Raw genomic sequence first — 22,991 nt, forward strand, 5'->3', positions numbered from 1 at the left:
CACTGGTCCTGTGAAGTTCCTGACCAACAGCAGAGGAATGATTCATATTTGTCACTTAAATATGAGGGACAATAACAGAGTATTAAATGTGCTGCAGAATGATGTTAACAGCTATTTGTAGTCGGTTTATTTAGTTTATTTGTACTTCATTGTAGTTTTTAATTATCCATTTATTATATTTACTACTTTGAATGTTGCCTCTTGGGTTACTCAACAAGAGAATCCATCTTAAACGACTCCGTATTTCTGCTGCTCATTTCAGAGAGACATATTACAGCTGTAGTTTAGTTAGTGCAGATTAAGATTTCAAATACAACATTTAAGATTATTTTATAATAAACTCTATAATAAAACCTTTTTCCCTGCGACAACAGTGAAATGCCTCTTATATTATAGTCAATAATACAAAAATGTAGCATATCATGATATAATATTCACAGAGGCAATTTTCATGCATTTTAAGTTAAGCACTTCAACTCTCAACACTTCCGTGCTTTTATTGAAGTAAATTTTCTATGTTAGATTGAGTATTTTTGTGGTTTTGATCTGTGTTTCGTTATTTCACCGTGGCTCTCTGGCGGAGGACGAGCTTGTGGAGGAGATTGAGTGCTGCCAGATTCATGTAGCTGGGTTCCCCTTTACATGTGGAAACAAACTGTTTGTCTTTGGACTTTCCGTCCTTGGTTTGGGAGTCATCCAATAAGTGAGTGCCACAGGATATAGCAGGCCACGCTTTGTTATGGTTTGTCGCAGACTGTCAATACATGGCCTACGCCTGAGATTCTGAGGTGTGGCAGGGACACGGTGTTTGTGCTCAGCTCAAACATTACAGTGTCATATCAGATCCTGGTAAAAAACACCATGTTTGACCCAAAGAGTCACAATAGCCATAGTTATGGGCTGACATTTTTCCATAATTCTGGCTATTGTGACTCTTTGGGTCACGCTGAGATTCAAATAAACATGTCATTTACAGGTTTGTGATGGTAACGTTACCTGCTAGAAAAGGCCGCCCAGCTGCTGTGGATGTAGGTCCCCATGCAGTTAGTCAACAAGGGGTGCTGCTCTCTGTGTTTACTTTCAGTCAGACTTTAGGGACCTGGATGGTGTGGGACACTGAGGAAGTTGCCCTTTTTTTTAGGTTGTTAATCTAACTTTAGATATGTGGCTGCATGTTTTTTGCATGTTTTTTGCATGTTTCAGGATCTAGAGGTATTGCGGGCGCATCTGGAACATCTGGTGGAGGCTCATATCCAGAAGTCTTTCACCTCTGTAGAGCTTCTCCTACAGCCTAAAGAAAGCCTAGGGACACAGTCCAAGAGGGGCCAGATCAGAGCCTCCTCTGTTGATGCATAGCTATTGAAGCTCACCAGCGCCTGACTTGGCAGCAAACCTAAGAAAGTGTTGGTTTAAAAGGACATTTATCAGGCTTTGTGGGACTCCTGACTCAGCAGAGAAGAAGGCTATGTGCAGGCCAGGGAAACTACTGTGTGGTCTCAGACTACTAGGACTTTTGGTTCTGGTAAACTGTATCTCTGGATAGGATAACGCCTAGAACGTGTAGTTCAATGACGCCATCATGTGATGCCACACGAGCAACTGCTTTTTTCTAATTTCTTTTAAAGTCCTATAGTGATAGTCCTGAGCAGATTTATTGTGTTGCAGAGCACATTGGCAGTTGTCAGTTTTTATATCTGAGGATGAAGAATTTGGATTGTAAGATTTGTGAAACTATATGAATGGATTAACACTCAACCTGCGGAGGTAAACACTTCTTTTAAATATTCCTTGATTACTTCTTTCTTCTGACAACATCAAAATGAAGGATTATATCATTCTTTGGGTTTTTCAGAAGTACTCTTGACCCTCAACTTTGCAACAAGAAATCTTAAGGCAGCAACTTTAAAAATAGTAACCTAAAAATAATTAAAGTATTCAAAAATAACACATATAAACAGATGGAAGGAAACCCTCCCAATATTCTGTTTTCAGCTTTTTCCCTTTTCTAAACAATCTGTCAACTTGGTCCCTTGAGCCAGCGCACAGTAGGCCCGACTTTCTGTACCATCCATGCGGGAAGACCATGAATGCATCACGGAGCCTGCTCCTCTCCACCAGGAGGCGACAATGAGGCGAAGAAGCAGCGGGGCGGCAGCAGCAAGCGTCACCACCACCGAAGAAGAGCAAAATGTATGGTTGTCATGTGTCATGCAGTCTGGCCGTCGGTCAGCTGACAGATCCTTGTCGCTTGTGATGTTTACTTTTATAGTTTAGTGCGATACCCAGCGTTTTTCTTTGAATGAATGCAGCGCTATGCTTCGCCAAGGAGAACCATGGTAGTCGTCAACTCGGTGCTGAAGCTGCTACAGAGGCAGACGTACACCTGCCTGTCCCACCGATATGGGCTCTACCTCTGCTTTGGGGGGCTCGTCCTCATGATAGTTTCCGCCTTTCAGTTTGGAGAGGTGAGCTTCATCTATTTTCTCAACTCCAGTCACTTACTAGCCGCCAATTTTTGCTGCCGAGCCGGCTAACGTTGGTTGCTTGACAGCTGTTGTATTGAGGCGGCGTCCCACCAGATTCCACTCAAAAAGTCAGCAGTTAAAAGCGATCTAGCTTGTTAGTAAAGCTGTGCGTCTTTAGATCTCAGGTTGAGACGTTTGAAGAATCTTTCTGGTGTTCATGCTAGTTCGGCATAATAACAATTCACTTAATTTAACGTATTCCAAAAGAAGTCTCAAATTTCTCTTAACAATTAACTCCCATCGCTAAACTGATTGCCATCCACGTTGTAAGTTAACCATTGCTGCTGAGAAAGACTAGTTAATGCCATGCAAACCATTTTAACAAATTTTAAACCTGTTAAATTGAACAGCTGTTTCTAAAAATCCCTGGAGTTTTCAAAAAGTCTTACTACACAGGGTATCTACCTGTGCAATTGATCCATGAACACTTAAACTGCTCTGTTTTTGAGTGTGGTTTGGTGTGGCCTTGGCTGTGTGTGATATCATGTAGTGCCCTTTCCTCTCCATACAGGTGGTGGTGGAGTGGAGTCGGGACCAGTATCATGTGCTGTTTGACTCCTACAGAGACAATGTGGGTGGGAAATCATTCCAAAGCAGGTGAGAAAGTGACTGTATTTATGCTCTCAATAACAAAAGAGATGCATGACTGTCACTGCTGTGTCACCCCCTCGTTTAGCCACACAGCAGGCTATCTTTATCTCTGTGCTTACTGTAATAAGTGCAAAATCTTCCTGGGTGGAGTTCAAAAGTAAAGAATATTTCCATATTCACAAATGTTAACGGGAAAGAGCGTGCAAGCCTTAAGCCCACTTTATGCAAAAATTTTCCCTCATGCCACCTAAGATTGTTTGTACCCTTCCCTTGAGAGAAACCCAAAAGAGCTGGACGGGGGGTAGCCATGCATGAACAAAAATTATTTCAGACTGCACGAAAGCCAGCGCTTGGGATGGAAACGGGGTCGCAGCTTTGCAGTTTGAGGACCGTCTGAGTGATATGAGTGTCTCTTTCTTGTAGGCTCTGTCTGCCCATGCCTATTGATGTCGTGTACACATGGGTGAACGGCACAGACATGGCTCTGCTGAAGGAACTGAAGAAGGTCAAAGAGCAACTGGAGGAGGAACAAAGAGCTCTGAGGTAGCTGTGACTCCACTGTCTATGGACATGCAGCGCTGCAGTGAAGCTTGATTGTTAGGTAGAATTAATGTAGGTTATAACCCATCTACATGTGAATATAAGCCACTATTTCTCTGCAGAAAGTGGTCTTCAGTCTTCGGTTTTTCACCTGAATGCAGTCAGAATTAGCGTACAGGCTTGAGCTGCAGTATTTTCATTTTCACTCTGACTGGCTTGTTCAGACATTCTCCCCAAGAGGGAATCTTAGCTCGAAGGTTAGAATAACTATGAGGAGAAGCTTCCCATGTTTCATGAGTCTCTGAACTTTTCTTCTTCTCTCAGCTGTAGCATGGAAATGTGTTAAAACGGTGCAGTTTTCTTGTTCTCTGTAAACAATGCATTGCTGTACAGTGGTTTGAAAATAATTTTCAAGATGAAAATAATTTCAGTTCACTTTTTTGTTGCATTTAGGGAACGCCTGGGTAAAAATGCAAGTGAGCCAACTGAAGTGCCAAAAGACAGGTGAGCAGAAGATAGGTTTGGTGTTTCTGGCTGAAATGATTAGATGGAGTATCAAGTGTTTCAAAACACTTGGGAAATGACTGTTCACAATGACGCCGCATTGTGAGAACACTGAATTTGATGTTGAAACAGGAACTTGAGGAGGGTTATACCACAAGGAGGTATAATTCAAGTGTTAACAGGTGGGTTATCGGTTAAACAGTTTAATTTGACAGAGGCAAAAAAGGGCGAGCACTTGGTTGTTTTACATGTTTGAACGTTTTTCTTTGTGTATATGCCTCCGTATGGACATTCATTAAGTAAAAAGCAATGGGATATGAAAATGTAAGAGCATTTCTGGCATTTTCTTTTCTAAAAAGTGTACCTAAGTCCTTATACGTTTAACACTGAGATCAACTTTGGTGGTCATTTGACTCTTTGAGCTCACACAGCAGGCTGAACCACAGTGAGGGTTTGACTTCTGGCTAAGTACCGCCTCTGTTCGCCTCCAAGAGGGTAGCAAGGGGGGGCACCTCTCGCACCTTCTCCTCTCCTCTTTCTGTCAAGATTAAAAACCCAACTGTGAGTTTTAACCACAGACACCGAGAGGGGCTTGATGCAACATTTCCAGAAAGCAAGCTGTTTGCTGAACATGTGACCTTGACAAACACCATGCAAAACCACAAAGTCAGAGGAAGTGTTCATCTGAGTGAGAGTACACGCTGAAGAGACATTGAGACATTGATTATTTTTGTCTATTGTCGTCCATTGTTTTTTTTAGTGTTAAGCCAGAATGCCTGCTGTCTCACTGCATCATAGCGCCAATGCTGGCCCTGGACCCGGCTCTGCCAGCCAACATTACCCTCAAAGAGCTGCCGTCTCTCTCTCCCTCCTTCTCCGCCGCCAAAGAGCTGCTGCTGATGAATAAGCCTTTCCACCCGTCCACCACCGCCTCCGTAGTCGTCTTCCATTCGCAGGCTGACGGTAAAAACGCACAAGAGAATTCAGAGACAGTTGCGCGAAATGAGATCAGACGATTAGGTCGAAACAAACAAGGGGGAAAAAAAGTTCATAGAAAAGGGTGTAAATGACTCCACGCAGCACGTGAGAGGTTCTCACGGTAAACACTACAGAGGGGTGTAATGACTGAAACCACCATCGTCATCACTCAGACATGAAAATGTATTTAAAATGTAAAAGATGCTATTTGAAGAACGTGTGATTAGTAACCAGAACGTGATGATGCTGCACTGATGGAGAGAAAACAACTGCTGCATGAATGATCAGTGCAGTGAGGGTATGAACTCTGCTTTTTTAAAAAAAAGATTTGTTTCTGTTCCGTTTCCTTCGCCAATAGCATACATGTAGCACTCCAAATGTTCCTGCACAGAAAAGGAGAAGAAAAAGAAAGCAAAAGACACTGTTTCATTACAACATAGACAATAAATACACAGTAAAATGAAATAGAATAAAAGAAAAACTATAAATGTCCTGTAACAAAGAGATGATGACTGCACACAATAACAATACCTTTTTTGACATTTAGGCATTTAAACACACCATCCGATAATAAACGCTGACCCCTGGTCGCTATGTTTAACCATTTTAATGATCTAAAATGTCCTTTACTGATTGCCATACATTATATTTTCTAACATTAAGGCAGGCATTAGACTTCTTGACTACTCTGAACCATATAGTTATCAGATAAATACGGTAAAACCAATAAGCTGAATCTATGGCCTGTTAAACTGTTTAGTCTCCAAACAAAACACCTTAAGATTATAAAGATTCAATTCAGATTTTGAACTTGGCAGAAACAGTTAACTTGTCCTCTCAAAACTGGTAGATGACTTTCTCATTTAGTTCATCAAGTAGAGCACGTCTCTAATCCAAGGCTAATGGGTAGATGGAGCCGGGGATTTTGTCTAGATATTTGAATATTAATATTAATATCCACTCTCAGTCCTAGGTTTTCTTTTAAATCATATTAAAGCAGGTAAGTTGAACCGAGAGTGCGAATTTGTTTGCAACATTTATTTAGGGGAAAGATGGTGATGAATGATAGGGGAGATCTGTGATCTGATCTATGTAGCTGAAGTTTTCCTGTTGTGTTGCTTACTATTCATTCATTGTTTTTTACAGCTGACAAAGCCTATACCGATGTGTCTAAGGAAGAACAGAAATTCTCTGTGTCCAGATGTTACCTGGTGAGTTTATATTAATTGTTAAATGTGTGTTGATCTTCAACATATATCCTCAGCATATCCTCCTGTCCTATGCACAGCCCTCCGTCATATTCCTGATCACAGAATGACAGACAACGGTAATGAAACATCACACAGTGTTTTTATTAAATACTGAAAGGCCCGTCTTTGTTGTGTGTTTTGCAGACGACAGATAAAGAGGCTCCGGGCCTGATCCGCATGCAGTCTCTGGCCTACCTGAGCGGCTTCCCGGCCTCCTATAAAGAAACGGAGCAGCTGAGAGTCAAACTACCCTCTGTTGTAACCAGTAAGATTAAACAGGTAAAGCAGACATTTTTTTATTGTTACTTATTATTTACTACTTGCTAGCAATGTCCCGATCACTGCTCTTATGTCTGGGTATCTGCCGATGCTGAGTCTGATCCGATTTACCTAAATGTTGATTATATGTGTATCTGGCACACTGAAACAGCAGCTTTAGCCTTTTCTTTTGTAATGAGCAGCTTGATTCAAAAACTGCACATCCTGGTTCAAAACTATAAAGGTGATGAGCTTGAATTACTGATTGGACAAAAGTTAAGGATTAACTGGGAGAATGTGAAGCAATCAGCCAAACAGAAGACTTATCCCTCCGTTGGAGTGACTTAATCTATTCGCGGATGAATCAGATTTGTTTGCCAGTTGTAAGAGTTCCTGGTGGTGGTGTGATGCCAAAAAGTGCTAGAATACAAGAATAGATAAGACCGTTTGTCAGACATCTCCAACCTGTCTGCTCGAATTCTGTTGTTGATTTGTAATATTATCAATCATAGATGCATTTTGATGCGTTTTCCCCAAAACTGAACCTGTTAAAACCAGTCGAGCGGTCTCTGATAAGGAGGATGTGTCCGTTTCAAACCAGCAGGTGACACAGTTGCACACTTGATAAATGTCCAGCAGACACTGTTGACTTTTAGCTTTCTTTCATTAATTGCATTGGATACTTGACACAGAGAATATGAATTATTTCCTCAAGTAGTTTTTGGGAGTGGTGTTAGTGACGAGGTGAAAGGAAGCGTTAAAGTAAGCGACTCTGCCACCAGATGTCACTCTCACATTGTCCAGCCACAGTGCTGAAGGATGTCGCTCCATCATCATTACTACAGACGTATACTGTATTTTCTGTGTGTGCACAAATTAAGGTTTTGATCTTTTTATACATCGTAACAGCGTAATCTAAGACAGGACTAAACACAAATGTCATATCCTCCTTGGAGAGGAGGTTGCTCCGTCCTGCTAAATATGGGCTTTTTCTATTTTGAACACTTGTGATGTGGATAAGGGGCCTCTGTTTAGCTCGGCCGGTGGCGTGTGTGTCTAATAATTTTCTTTAATCAGGACTCTACTTTATATTTTGAGAGGGAGGAATGCCACTAACGAGCGTGGATTACTCTGAAATAATCAAAGAAAACAAAACGGCGCGGCCTGGAGCTGAGTGTCCCTGTCACACCAGCAGACGGGCAGGACAGGCCTGAGTCAACTGTTTGTCCCGTCTCCTGACGATACGCTCACATGGCTGATTAGACTTAATGGGTGATGGATTAGATAACATCTTTTGTATGTTCTGTATGTACACTATCAGCAGAGTCTTTATGAAGCATGAAAACAACCTGCCATGAAGCCAAAGTCTTAAAAACCCCCAATTACTGTGTTTAGGAATGAAGGAATTACTCCGTTACTGATTAATTGATGGGCAGAGCGAAATTCCCCCAAATTGTCAACATTTTTTTTTCTGCAGGAGTGAATTGGACAGCTTTGTTTTTGGACTGTTGGTCAGAGACAACAAGCAATTCAAATATGTCCTCTTCAGTTTTGAGAAATTATGAAAAGCTACTTTCTCTATTTTATTTGCTTTTATAGACCAATCTATATAAGTATATTCATTGATAATAATTATTATCAATAATTGTTGCAGCTTGTCCTTTATTTTACAGGTTATATTACAGTATCAAATTATAGTCTAGTCTATAATCATTAAAGTTTATTAAACCAATTATTTGTCACTAAATGACGCAATAAAGGAAAACATAAATATATGTAAGAAAAAAAACAGCACAATGTATACAAGTTAAATAATTACTTAAAAAATCATAAAAACTAAATATTCACAGTTTCTTACTCAGGTCATTTCTATTTTAAACCGGGTACGAATCATGTGTAGGGGAATCCTCCATGGGGTACATTTTATGAATGATCCTAACATCTTTTCAAGGTTTTTGGGGGTTCAAATAAATAATAAATATATAATTATACATATATAATTTTGCTCTGCCATCTACAGAGCAAAATACCTGACATTTTAACAACAAGACACTGTACATTGTAATGGTGTATATAAAGGTCAGATACAGATTTACAGCTGTCTTTAGTGACCCTCAGGGGAGCAGTAGGTGATGATATGTAGGTTAACAGTGTTTAGCCTACATATCATCATCATCATCATCATCATCATCATCATCATCATCATCATCATCATCAAGCCCAGTCCCTAAAATTCCTCACATTGCTCTTCAGGTTTGCCTCTGAGGTCATGTGATAATAACTAGCGGCATTCGGGCTGTAACCTTAGCTGGCGGTGCGGGGGTTAACATTAGAACAACTGTTTGGGGTGGCGCGGCGCCAGCCAGCACGCCGAAAGGTCACAGGGATTTTACCAACCGTTGCTGCACTCTTGGACACACCCTGTCATCGCTTACATGTTAATTTATGCCCAGCGTTACCTGTTGGAGTCCAGGTTTTATCTTTTCTAAGTGGAATAAGCAGGAAGGGTGCTGCAGGGTTAAATGAAGGAGGGTGTGTGTGGTGGCAGTAGAGAGGATACCAGGACAGTTGGAGACGCACAGGAAAGAGGATGGAAAGTGTGTGTGTGTGTGTGTTTACCATTTAAGGCCAGAAGGATTCTAGGTACACTGGCCACCACACAATGCACAGTTTGGATTTCAAGGTGTTTCCTGGTGTCGCCGGGCTGATTCTGTGAAAGAGGGATGATGTGCATAGTGTGGAGGGAGAGGTTCAGCGGTGAGAGATGCCCGGTATTTATAGCTGGTGTTAGACCGAGTGCCATGGTGATGAAAGCTGCCCCACAGCCCTGATGATCTGCCCGTGCTGTTGCCTGTTGAGTCCTGCCCACAGTGTTTGTGTACAAGCCTGCCAATGTGTGTGCATTAGCGTGTATTTTTATGTGTTTGAGGAGCCTGCAGTCGTCCACACGGTGTCTCATCTCCGCTATGAAGCAAGATTTGAAGGTTTTATGCCTTTGTGCCTTATTCCTGAGGCTGTGCTGAAAAGGCTAGTGTGCAATGATGGTTAGAATAATAGTAAAAATAAGAATTGGAAAAAGCATGTAGTGTTTATTTTCATCATCAGGAGATTTTCATTGTGAAGGTGATTTTCATTGTGAAGGCTGTTTATGTCAGAAAAGAGTGATGAATGCCACTCCCACATTTCAAATGAGCCAAGTAGGCTAGAAAAAAGGATTAACTCAAAGGAAAATATAATGTAACCACTCTCCAGTCTCTTCAGCATCCAGCTTTTAAAAGTTTACTGTCAGTATTGGACTTATTATACCCTGAGGTTATTTGCTCTCTTTGTCTTTTGAGTCGCTGAGCAAATGGGTGTTCTCCGACTCAGATTTCTGGCGCCAGGATTATTCAATATTTTGTCAAGCCACAGTTGACAAAAAAGAAGTCTAACACAACACAAGTCCGTCAACAGAAAACTATACGTGGCTTATTTCAGATAAAAAGATAAAAACAACAAAACGCCCACAGGCTGTACAAAAGAAGTGGACGCAGCTTCATGGTCTGAAAAGTGAAGCCGATATTGAAGTGCGACTCCAGTGGCTCCAAAAAGAAGTCAGATTGAATGGAAGTCTATGGGAAAATGAGCCTCCTTCTCACTTCAATTATGACGTCAGTGAACACTTTCCTAATGGGTTTATGGTCTCAGTAGCTGATTTCACATCACCACCGTCAAATGGTTTAGTCAGTGTCAACTCACTTTTTTCAGATTTTTCAGATTTTCTGTTGCCTCTGCAGTCATATCACAGTTTATGTGAGTGTGTTGGGAGTAAAACATGTTAATGCTGTGGTGAAGAATAACTTGAGCTGCTGCCCGGAGGGAGGACATGACAGTTAGCTGACAAACCCGCTTTTTCACCCACAGCATTCACCCTCATACCTAGAATACTGCTGCATATTTCTGTCCCCAAACAAAAACAGGAGAAAAAGTCAGGAAATTGTGAAATATTCCCATCATGATGTCCCATAGCAAAGGGTGAGGGTCCTCAATAAACTGGAACCAATGATTTTTTATTAAATATTTATGCTTAAAAAAATTCAGATTAATTGACTAATTGTTTCTGCTCACTCAAGTGGGATATAAAAAGGGTTTAACTCAAAGGAATAAATCCAGTCCGTTGGCATCCTGCTTCTAAATGTTTACTGTCAGTACCCAGAAGCTGTGTGCTCTCTTTGCCTTATTAAAATCTTCAATATAAGCACAGTAATTTGACTAAATTGCCATTTGGTTACAATTCAATCCAATCCCAAGTTCCCTGAGCCCCAGGGGACGCCATCAGACTGCTTGTTTAGTTTGACCAACAGTCTAACACCCAACGAAATTCAGTTAAGTAACATATAAAATAAGAAAAGCAAAAAGAAGCAAGCTAGTGATTTTAAAAGAAATTAATTAACTCATTGGTTCAGCTCAGTCATGAAGGCTAGAACAAGGATTGAACTTGAAAATATGACATGACCACTCACCAAGACTTTCTACATAACACCATCAAAATATTTCCAGCCCTTTGGCATTCAGCTGTTCAGCATTAAGCTTATTACTCACTGACACTGTTTGCTGTCTTTGTCTTATTAAAATCATCAATATTAGCATAGTAATTAGACCAAATTGCCATGTTGTTTCGCTTCATTGATTCATTTCATTTTAAGTCAGAGAACAAATGGGATGTGTTTCCTCTGGTTCAGGTTTCTGGTGCCAGGCTGGTTCATCATGTTTTTCAGCCACAGTTGACAAGAAAGAAGTCTAATATGTGGATTTTCTGGTTGTTACTCTCGTGTCCCAGACATCGGTCAACAGAAAACTACTTGGCTTGTTTCAGACCAGTCTTAAAACTACACAACAAATATCTTTTTATATTTATTCCTCATTCCTCATTCCTCATTCCTCATGCCCACACGGCTGGGAAAGTTGAAAAGGTGCTGCAAGAAGACGCTGCTACAGCTCAGATGTAGCCGTCTGTGGCGGTGTATCTGCTTAAAAAGATCACTCGCCACCGGGTTAATTGGTTAAGTCAGAGTGTCAACCCAGTTTTTCTAGTCTAATTACATTTTCTGTTGCCTCTGCGGTGATATGCGGGCGACAGCGATCACAGTTGTGTGTCGAGAGCAAAACTCACATGAGACATGTTAATGCTGTGGTGAAAAATAACTTGAGCTGCTTCACGGAGGACATGACAGTTAGCTGACAAACCCGTTTTCATTTTCAACATTAAGTTTCACCCATAGTATATACAGCTGCTGTCTCACCCCCATACTTAGAATACTGCTCCATATTTCTGCCTCCAAATTAAACAGGAAGCAGTCACATTCAACTCAACTGTCCACTTCTCTGACTTCAGACTTCACCCTTTGTTATTGGCACCAGATCAAGTAAGGTTGAAGCAAGAAAACCACTAGACGTTCTGAATTGAGCACCTGTGTGTTTAATTGCTTATGAATTCAACTTTTCACTTGTAAGAGGAGGGATGTGTTGTTTCTTCTTTAAGTAGCTACACAGTGTCCTTTGAATGGGAGAGAAACAATGTGTTTGCAGCTCAGCTGGAAAATTACTTCCAAATGAAAGGCAAATTGGAAAAATAAATCAGTTTGCATGAGAGATGTAAATTCTAAACATATTGAGGTCTTAAGAATTTGTCTTGGAGGCCAGATCTTGCTCCCTGTGCAACCTAGTAAATATTCAGGCAAATGTGGCTTGTGTGCTTATGTGCCAAATGTGTGTATAAAATGGTTTACACTTGCTTGCAGGCAGGCGGGCAGGCATGTGTTTGTGTGAAGCCGCCACACTCCTCTGCCTTTGTGTGTGCGCTACCGCATTATGAGGACTATAAAGAGAGCTATAATAAAGATGGCAATGTGATCCAGGGCTTGCTGTCTCCTGACTGCTCCCCGCCGGGTTTATAAGACACAGCTAATCCCCCTCACCCAAAAACAGGAGCAGAGAAAAACAAATGGGTCGAGGCGGAACACGAGTGAGATACGAGATGTTTGGGTTCATGTTTGGATGATGGAGTGAGATGGGGTGAAGCTGGGAAGCTTACAGTTTGAGAGATGGGAGAGACGGGACAGATGGTTTAAAATGGGCAAAGCCAGGGTATATCCCTCGCATGCATCACACACACACACACACACACACACACACACACACACACACACACACACTTGAGCTCACAGAGTCCTTCAATACCTCCCATAGCTCTCCTGAGATCAGACAGAGAGCCACCTCCATGTGAAGCCCCATGGAGAAGATGACATCACAAAAATGTCTGAACTCTCACCTCTGTAAACACACACACACACACACACACACACACACACACACACACACACACACACACAATCACTGCTGCTTTGATTTGACCTCTGGAGCTGCAGGGTCAGAGGTCAGCCTGTATCTTGTCATTGAAATCTTCCCGATGATGCACTGAAGGCCTCTGTCACAAGCCTTTGAGTTATGGCTAGACCACGTTGCTGAGCATGTGACTTCAACTCTGAGAAATGATTATTTAGGAAGTTCCCACAGTGTATGTGGAAATTGTTAGGTTTTTGACTTAAAGAGACACTCCACTGATATTTAACCGTGAAATTACAAGACATGGATGAGAAAATGTGTCTCAGGACGGAACAATACCCAACTAGAAGGACACAGGAGCATAAACAAAGTCAAAAGTAGTACCATTTGCCTGAGGAGGACATCATTCAGCAATGTGAGCTAATAACAAGACACGCTAGAGGTCCTGTGAGCTGTTCTCGTTCGCTATTCTCACATGCTGATGTTTAGCAGTCGATATTTACCATATTCACCATCTTAGTTATAACACAAAGCTAAATACAAAGTACAGCTGAGGCTGATGGGATTGTGGTTGGTTTTGCAGGCATCTGGTCAGAAACAAAGTGTTGGACAAATTGAATTGGCCTGAAGATGGTAGATTAGTTGGAATTCGTCCTCTTGGGATATTTGTACCAAATTTCACAATAATTCATCTAATAGTTTTCAAAATATTTCACTCTTAACCAAAAATGTCAATCTGCTGATGATGCGTCAGAGGAGAAAGTCAGAGGTTCGCCAAAGTCATCAGGGTTCATCTTGTGGGAACAATGAATGTGTGTTTGTACGAATTACTGTGCAAGATTATTTAGAAAGATGGATATCAGAGGTGCCCAATTAACACCTCACTGTTGGCATGTTCATTTGTCCTGCAGTTTGAGTTGTACTCTGAGGCCAGCATCGCCCTGCTCCACCTAAAAACTCCGCAGGATTTCACCGACCTGACTCAGCAGGCTAAAAAGAACCTGACCTTGGATGGAAAAGAGTTAACCATCAGCCCTGGCTACTTGTTCTGGGACCTCACCGCCATCTCACAGGTACGACTGGTCGTCTCTATCTCTCATCATTATCAAAAGAAATGTGTGATAGAATTTATGATGTTGATATTTTACCATATATTTGTATATATGCCATGTGTCCAAAACCCTTTCAGGTGTTCATCACGAGCATTGATATCCTCTAAGACGCAGTCTAAATGTTTATATTTTCACTCCTCTCTGTTCTGTGTTTCCTGTCCAGTCCAAACAGGATGAAGATGTTTCAGCCAGCCGCTTTGAGGACAACGAGGAGCTCCGCTATTCGCTGCGCTCTGTGGAGAGACACGCCCCCTGGGTGCGACACATCTTCATTGTCACTAATGGGCAGATTCCCTCCTGGCTCAACCTGGATAACCCCAGAGTTACAGTTGTCACACATCAGGTAAAATTTAAGCCTCGACCTCTGCCACGCTGCACTGCACCCTTTGCTAAGGATGGGTGGTCAGCCTATTTTTACTGACCCCCAAACCTATGTAATGTCTTAAAAAACCAAATAGAAAAACACCAAAACAATTTCCCTAATGTTTGTACTTTTGTCATATTATAAAGAATGCTTTTATACAGTCAAATCACCAAACGAATTTTCTGAAGTCTCATTTGGAGGCACATATACTTGTCATAGAAACTGTGCTTTGTCTCTGTTGGAGATTATGTTTATGTTATTTATTCCTATTATGCTTTTCTTTGGCTTCCAGGATATCTTCCAGAACCACAGCCACCTTCCCACTTTCAGCTCCCCCGCCATAGAGACCCACATCCACCGCATCCCAGGGCTCTCCCAAAAATTCATTTATCTCAACGATGACGTGATGTTTGGCAAAGACGTCTGGCCGGACGACTTCTACAGCCACTCGAAAGGACAGAAGGTGTGAACGCAACATGCAAAGTGCTCTGCAGGAGTTCATTTTAAAATGTGTGCTGCAGTTCCCAGGTTTAACACAATGTGCAGTTTTATACATCGGTTACTTGAATTGGCCTATTTAAAGTAAAAATATGTTAAATGGTCAGATTCACAGGATTGTGGCTTTTCTCTGACCACAAACTGGCCTTTAATCTGTACTTTCCTCACCTCCCTGCAGGTGTATCTCACCTGGCCTGTCCCCAACTGTGCTGAGGGCTGCCCAGGATCCTGGATCAAAGATGGGTACTGTGACAAAGCCTGCAACAACTCTGCCTGTGACTGGGATGGAGGAGACTGCTCTGGTAAAGAGATCACCGCAGGTCATCATCTGCCCCGACTAGACAAGCTGTATTGTTTCATTCATGTCTAACATGTCGTTCCATTTCCCTGACAGGGGCAGCGGGAAACAGTCGGTTTGCGGCTGGGGCCGGTGTTGGTGGCCCCGGGGGAGCTGGTGGACAGGTGTGGCAGTTTGCAGGTGGTCTAGGAGGTCTTGGTGGGATGTCATACTGTAATCAAGGATGTGCCAACTCCTGGCTGGCAGACAAGTTCTGTGACCAAGCCTGCAATGTACTCTCCTGTGGTTTTGATGTGGGAGACTGTGGCCAAGGTGAGTTAAATAAGATGCATACTATGTTGGTATTTTCTAGCTGCATTAGCTTCATAAAAATAACAAAACATCATGTTGTCTATGTCTGGTTAAAGGACAGAATATTGGCCAGCTCAGCCTTTTAATTTGTGTTCATTTCTGTTGCAGAACACTTTGGCGAGCTGCACCGTGTGACCCTGCTGAGGAATCAGAGCCTGTACACCCTCCCAGTAGGCGAAGTCAGGCCGTATTTCAGCTTCGACAGACTTGCTCGCAGAGTCTCGGAGGCCCACGTCAGAGACAACCCGGCCGTTCGACACACCTCCGTCGCCAACAAGTGGAAGACTATTCACCTGCTGCTCCATCCTGGCCACAACGCCACCCTGATCCAGTACAATCTCACCTTCCAGAGAGAAGACGATACGGAGTTCGCAATGAGCTTTAGTGTAGCTGTTGACCCCCGCGAGGTCCCTCAGGCGAACGTGTCCCAGAGTGCAAGCAAAGGTGCTGGCAAAGAGCCAAAACCGACCCCAACTCCAGAGCCGCCGTTCCCGTTCTCAGATGTTCCTGAGGACAAACGGGGTCCTAAGGTCCAAAAGAGGCAGCCTGGTGAGCCTCAGGTTATCGTAGACGTTCCTTCACTGAATGTGTCACTTCTACCAGCTGTTGTGCGCAGTGAGCTGCAAAAGCTTGAGGAGAAGCTTCTGATTGGTGACATTACCATGAAAGGTTATAACCTCACAAAGGCAGAACTACTAAAACCTTACAAGGCGCTGGCTCAAAAACAGCAGGTCATCGACCATCCAGCTCACAAGGGTGCGGCCAAGGTCCAGGGAAAGCCCTTTAAAGATTTGGAGGGAGAGCATGTGGAGGGAAAACCTCCTATGGATGATAGAACTGCAAAAATCATTCAGAAAAATCCAAACTCAAAGGAAGAAATGTCCAAGAAAGACGTTGGTGTGCAGGAAAAACCTGTCACTCCTCTGATTCCAGTCCATATTGATGATGAGCATAAGAAAGACTTTGTAACCTCCAAACACTATAATCTGAAGGCTGCGATCGAGAGGCCTTTGACTTCCAAACTGCTAAGCAGCATTTCCAAAGCCAAGAGCGCAGAGAGTCGGGCAGAGCCGGCCGACGCTGCAGGTGGAGCTCCAGTGGGCAGGAGGCTCCAACACTTCATCTCCTCAGACAGAGGCTTTCTGCCGTGGGAGAGGAAGAAGTACTTTCAGGAGCTGCTTGAGGTAAGTCGGGCCTGCGGCTTTCACTTTTCTAATGCAGGACGTTTCGTTAAATATTAATTTCTTCATGGTGATTTAAAGGAAGAGGAGCGGCTGCAGAGAGAGTTGTCATATAAGACAGGTGGTGCCGCCACTGGCCGAAAGCTGCAGGACACTTTTGCTGACTCGCTGCGCTACGTCAACAAGCTGCTCAACAGCCAGTTCGGATTCACGTCCCGCAAAGTCCCCGCTCACATGCCTCACATGATCGACCGCCTCATCATGCAGGAGCTGCAGGACACGTGAGTGTGTTCTTTAAGATTCTTTTAGATCTCTAGGTATTCCCAAAGAAGCTACATCTTAAACTGAGCCACTCTCTGTTCCTCAGATTCCCAGAGGAGTTTGACAAGACATCAGGCCACTGTGTTCGACACTCAGAAGACATGCAATTTGCCTTCTCGTACTTCTACTTCTTGATGAGTGCGCAGCAGCAGCTCAACGTGTCCGAGGTGTTTGACGAGATTGACACCGACCACTCAGGTGTCCTGTCTGACCGGGAGATTCGAACTCTTGCCACAAGGATCCACGAGCTGCCACTCAGCCTGCAGGTCGGTTATGATATAACTTCTCTCCCGAACATGAGACTTTGAGACTTGTCACAAGAAGTCTTGTGGAAGTACCTGCAAGGAAAATCTTTGTGTTGTATTTTCCAGGACCTGACAGGCCTGGAGCAAATGTTGATAAACTGCTCCAAAACTCTCCCGAGTAACCTGACCCAGCTCCACCTGGTGAACCCCACCCAGGAGGCCTACTATGACCCCAGCATGGTGAGCCAAACGGCTTGGAAAAAGAGAAAACTTTCAATTTACATTTTATAACATGTTTCCTGTTAAAGCAACTGAATCCACTGCATATTATATGTTGTTGTCATACATTTTGTTAACTTTCATGCTTTTATAAGTGTAACGTGAAAAGTGAGACTGTCTTTACTCCAAAGCCTCCTGTCACAAAAGGCCTCATCCTCCACTGCAAGCCCATCACAGAACGGATCCACAAAGCCTTCAGAGACCAGAATAAATACAAGTGAGATCTTCACTATTATTAGTCAGTCTGACCATGTATATAAGTTCAGGTATTTTTTCCTGCATAGCTTTTCTGTTCTTACAGTTATCCTCTGTTGGACAGGTTTGAGATCATGGGGGAGGAGGAGATAGCTTTCAAGATGGTGCGGACAAATGTGTCCCATGTGGTCGGCCAGTTAGACGACATTAGGAAGAATCCCAGGTGGGATTTTCCCTTGTTATTTTTTTATTTCTCAATGGTGCAGCCAAAGTTTGCCTCTTTACCGTAGTGGTTGTTAAACTGTACTTAAGTCTGTATTTTCACTAATCCCCAACAGGAAGTTCATCTGTCTGAATGATAACATCGACCACAGCCACAAGGACGCTGCCACGGTGAAGGCTGTGCTGAGAGACTTCTATGAATCCATGTTCCCGCTGCCGTCCCAGTTTGAACTTCCCAGAGAGTATCGCAACAGGTTCCTGCACATGGAGGAGCTCCAGGAGTGGTAGGATATGAAGTTTAGAGAAAATCTTAACCAGATGTACAAATACGTCATTGAAGGAGTTCTAGCTAAGATAAACAGAGAGATTCAGTTTATATTGATGCAAATGTTTGAAATTTCTGCTTGATAAGTCGAGTTGAACAATTTCTAGATCATCTTAATTGTTGCCTTTTCATTTTCTGTTTTAATTAATGGACAAGAGACACACATACCAGAACTATACTAAAGTCCTTGTTCCACATTATCAAGCTCTTTTTTTCCCCCAAACAGCCTAAGTTAAGAATTTGTGGCTGTCACCACATGGGACCGAGTGTTGCCAGGTTGGAGCAGTGGGAATCCCTCGGGGGGCTTTGGAAGGTTTTTGTCAGGGATCCTGCTCCTGTATTCAGGGGGCTTCAGGCGGAGAATGTCGGCCTCACAGACAGACTTTAAAATTAGACCGAGCCGCTTCAGATCAGGCGCTAGCTGTAAGATGCTTTCAAGATCATTACACAGCTGAGCCTCCCGTCTCCTTCCCCGCCTCTCCCCCCTCCTACTCCATCTCTAAGTTACAGACACATGGCGTTGGGTAATGTCACCTTGTCACCCTGTTGCCCCGCTGCCCTCTGCATACTACATGTTTCCTTCCTGTCACATCAGAGCACAACTAGCCTCCGCTCCAGCGAGTGGTGGTGTCAGACTGGGGAATGAAGCATAAGTTGTGATTCTCTACTTAAAACTAACAGAAGTGTGTTTTTTCTTTTTTCCCCAGGCGAATATATCGGGACAAGCTGAAGTTCTGGACACACTGTGTCCTCGTGACGCTTGTCATCTTCACCATCATGTCCTTCTTTGCCGAACAGGTCAGTGTGCCCGCCTTGGACCACACACAGTTTATTTAAACAGATAAAGACACACAACGCATTCGCTCACCACCTCCGTTTCCATGATTCACACTTGAGCTATGATTCAGCCCTTCGCTACCAAAATTCCAATCAGAGATGCATCTGTCTCATATGTCGTGCTAGTATGACCAGCTCTGCCAGGACCTGACTTTACAGAAATGAAAGACCCCCCCCCCCCCAAGCAGTCCTCTGTGAAACATTAGACTTTTCTGTCTTTGGAAGAATGACCAAAGAGTATTATAGCAAAGAATTTGAAAATCAGGATAGTGTTCTTGGACAACTTTCCTGTCAGATTCTTTCTATTTGGTGCTGGAAAGAGATTAAAACAAATGCCAAGAATGATTTTAATAAATACTGCCCGACCCAGGTTTGACATTGAGCTGTTATGAGTCGCTTCCCTAATCCAGTGGTTTCCAGTGTCTCCTCAGCGAACCTAAAGAAAGGTTAATAGTTGCAATGACCTTAGGAAAATTTCGCCCACAGCAACCCGTGGGACCAGTGTTCCCAGTTAGGAATGTGTCAGAATTGTCCAGTGTCCGTCACCACACACAAAAAGACTTTTGATGTCTGTTTGGAGCTGGGTGAGCCTGGCCATCATTCTGCCCGAGGTATTAAGACAGAGAAATCAGAGTCAGCTTTGTATAGTTTAGATTGGAGAGATCAAAAGTGTCTTCAGCCAAGAGGGAGATGATCTTATTCTGCTGCCCTACATCTAAGAAAGGAACCGGTCTCCATTTTGGAAAATGTGACTATTTGCTTTCGGGTAGAGTTAGATGAGAACAACGCTACCACTCATATCAGTGTGTGTGTGTGTGTGTGTGTGTGTGTGTGTGGCAATTTCACATATCAATCAGAATCTGCTGTTATTGGCCAACTATGTGAACGCATACAAGGAATTTGACAGTTTTTTCACTGCTCTCGTGTGCAGACACACAAACGGACTAAAAGGGAGACAAGAACAACAAAGCTGAACAAAGTAAACACACATTTAACCTAATTAACAAAAAGCACTTTGGAGATCTATGTACAATGTAAAAGTATAAATATATACAAGTATATAAGTATATATGTAAAAAACTATGACAGAGTGTGAAGAAGACAGTAGTGTAATGATACAAAGTGCAAAGATGCTGGAATAAATATGGAATTACTATGTACAGGTTCCATTATACACATGAGGTAGGTAGGATACGGGTGCATACAGCATAGTGATGGTATTCTAACCAAAACTGTTTTCTGGACTGCAAAGAGTAGGAACAGTGCAACAGGGTTATTGCACAGGGATTTGTTTCTGACACAATGAACGTCTGCTACATTCAGACCTTCACCAAATGAGCTCACACAATACTGAGTAAGCTCATCACCAGCAGGTACATCTCAGCAGGTACTATCGCAATATATCTGAGTTTTTAAATCTGGTGTGTGGTGTGACATTCCCACACTGGCGCACTGGTAGAATAATTAAACTCATAAAATCAGCACGTTACTGGTCATGGCCATGAAATAATCTGGTGCTAAACACACGGTGAAACGGTAAATTGTTTGTGTAACAATTCAGATTTTGTAAAGAAAATACAACATGTGAGCTTTGGAGGTTTTGGCAGGCGGATTTTGTTGTAGTTGGCCAAAGCCAAGCTAACTTTTTCATGTCTTTATGCTAAGCTAAACTAACTGGCTGCTGGCCGCAGCTTCATATTTAATATACATATGAGAGTAATATTGATCTTCTCATCTAATTCTCCACCGGAAAACAAATAAACTAAGTGTATATTTAAGTCTTAACATCCCCACCTTTCTATATCACAGTCATCCTCCTGCTGACAGACGGCACAAAGTCCCCCTTGTCTGTATTTCCTTGGCTGCATGCAGTTTCTAATTATTTCATTTCCTCTCTTCCATGTCAGCTGATTCTGCTCAAGCGAAAGCTGTTCCCCAGGCGCAGAGTAAACAGGGACAGCAACCCCGAGCGGGTGTGAAAGAGGAAGACTTCCCTCTCTTCTCCTTTCTGCACCTCAACCTCCACCCTTTCTCCTCCTGCTCAGTAGAGAGGATTCAGACCGGAGGACTGGGTGGAAATAAGAATCTGAAGTCCTCGGTGCTTGTGTTGCCTCAGCACGGATAGAGGAAAGAGACACGTGAGAAGGTGATGAAACATGTTTCCAGAAGATGATGGATGGGGCTGGCCGGTGAAAGGAGTGGCAGCCAGAAAGAAGCGGCCTGTAAATTGTATGTACCTCCACTGGGGGCGTCTGAGACTTTAATACACAAACAAACACTCCCTCCACACTCTGCCACCCTCCTCTTGTCATGACGTGTCCTCACCGTACCATTGATTGATGTGCTGTTAAAGTGGGAAATATTTGACAGGAGCAGGTCATGACTCATAATATATGTGTGTGTGTGTGTGTGTGTCTGCGTGTGTGTCTGCGTGTGTGTGTGCGTGCAAGTTTTACCATAAAATCCACACACTTTTGTTTAAAGCTCAAACGATTAGCATATTAAATTATTTGAATAATCCATTAATCATTTGAGTAATTTTTCAAGGAAAAATGCCAAACATTTGCTGGTACAATTTTCTTAAATGTGAGTATTTTCTTTTTTTTTCTTGTTTTATATAATCGGAAGTTGAACATCTTTGGGTTTTTGGTCTGGTGGTCGAAAGACGCCAGCTCGGGTAACGGGAAATTGCTATAAGCATTTTTCACAATTTTATACACAAAGCGATTAATAGAATAATACTAAAAAAGCTCTGGTCGTGTTTGACTTTTACTGGTATGACTTCATTTTTAAGAAATGGAGGAAAAAGTACATATGGGATGAATAAAATAATGAATTTAAATTTTGGCTAGTATATCTTTGTCTTTAAACCCATGAAAACTTGAAGTGCCTTCGTTGTTCATTCCTGCTTGTTTGAACATTTTTGTTTATCTCCTGTTAGTTTTCTTCTAAATGTCTTATTATAAATGTTGGCCTCATCCCACTCTCATCTAGTGATTTACAGCGGGAATGAATGGGATATAGGAAAATATGATTATCATTCATAATGTGGTACAGATGTAACTGATTGTTGTACGTGATACTACAGCTTTCATAGCCACCTGTGTGTGTGTCCCCGTGGGACTCGACAGGCTCGCTACTGTCTGAAATTCAGACCCCCTCAGCATGTTCTGTAACTTATTTCGATTGTATTGTTGTGACAGTGAGCCCAGTGACTGATGCATCTGATTTGAATGCTGCAGAATGTAAACATAACCTCAGACAATGCTTGTCAGCTGTTCCAACTTTTTCCTCTGAATGTCAGTTTTACAAAAGTCTTTATTATAATGACAAAAGTGGAAGTGGCTACTGGGAACTGTCAGCATTTTGCCGCTGTCATAAAAATCATGTGATGTGATGTAGGAAGATATCTGGAAATGGGATTCCTCAGATTGCGTCAGTTCTGACTGAAATAAAATGTGACCTGGTTCAGTCATCCTGCTGTTTCTGTCGTGCGTTTCCTCACTTACTGTATGTGAGTGCAGTTTTGAAAGTACTTTTTACTCCACTCCATTTATTTGACAACCATAGTTTTGAGTTATTCTCCCTAGTTATCCCCTAGTTATATTTCAGATGTGTATGAGCTGTCAGCAGTTCCTTTTTCCTTTTAGAATTTGCTTTCTAAACTTCTTACACAAATCAGTTTTTTTATGTTGGCTGATGCTGACAGAAAGACGACCAGTCTACAGCTAAAAAAGGAAAAGGTGAGAGAAGAAAGTCCCAAAAAGAAAAACTAGAATTTGAAATGAAGGTC

General features: G+C 42.5%; 1 protein-coding gene across 1 annotated transcript; it reads left to right on the forward strand.

Moving 5' to 3' along the window:
* The first annotated feature begins 2,216 nt into the window (after nt 1–2,216).
* Nucleotides 2,217–22,673, forward strand: gnptab (N-acetylglucosamine-1-phosphate transferase subunits alpha and beta). Its single transcript, XM_070854003.1, has 21 exons — nt 2,217–2,465; nt 3,037–3,122; nt 3,540–3,659; nt 4,110–4,160; nt 4,921–5,123; nt 6,285–6,349; nt 6,533–6,667; nt 13,882–14,043; nt 14,246–14,425; nt 14,739–14,909; nt 15,123–15,246; nt 15,339–15,554; nt 15,702–16,777; nt 16,856–17,055; nt 17,142–17,361; nt 17,467–17,580; nt 17,751–17,836; nt 17,939–18,037; nt 18,153–18,320; nt 19,069–19,159; nt 21,106–22,673. Exons 1-21 carry the CDS (start codon nt 2,304–2,306, stop codon nt 21,175–21,177), a joined length of 3,801 nt encoding a protein of 1,266 aa, XP_070710104.1. The 5' UTR covers nt 2,217–2,303; the 3' UTR covers nt 21,178–22,673.
* Nucleotides 22,674–22,991: the final 318 nt, after the last annotated feature.

This window comes from Pempheris klunzingeri, chromosome 22 (genome assembly GCF_042242105.1).
Source record: "Pempheris klunzingeri isolate RE-2024b chromosome 22, fPemKlu1.hap1, whole genome shotgun sequence".
In the NCBI taxonomy this organism is placed as follows: domain Eukaryota; kingdom Metazoa; phylum Chordata; class Actinopteri; order Acropomatiformes; family Pempheridae; genus Pempheris; species Pempheris klunzingeri.

Bases quoted from the DNA above. Each gene is read 5' to 3' on its own strand.
- gnptab (XM_070854003.1), top strand. From the start codon at position 2,304: ATGCAGCGCTATGCTTCGCCAAGGAGAACCATGGTAGTCGTCAACTCG. The intron at 14,910-15,122 runs GTGTGAACGCAA...ACCTCCCTGCAG, and splicing joins GCCACTCGAAAGGACAGAAG to GTGTATCTCACCTGGCCTGT. The intron at 18,321-19,068 runs GTAGGATATGAA...TTTTTTCCCCAG, and splicing joins ATGGAGGAGCTCCAGGAGTG to GCGAATATATCGGGACAAGC.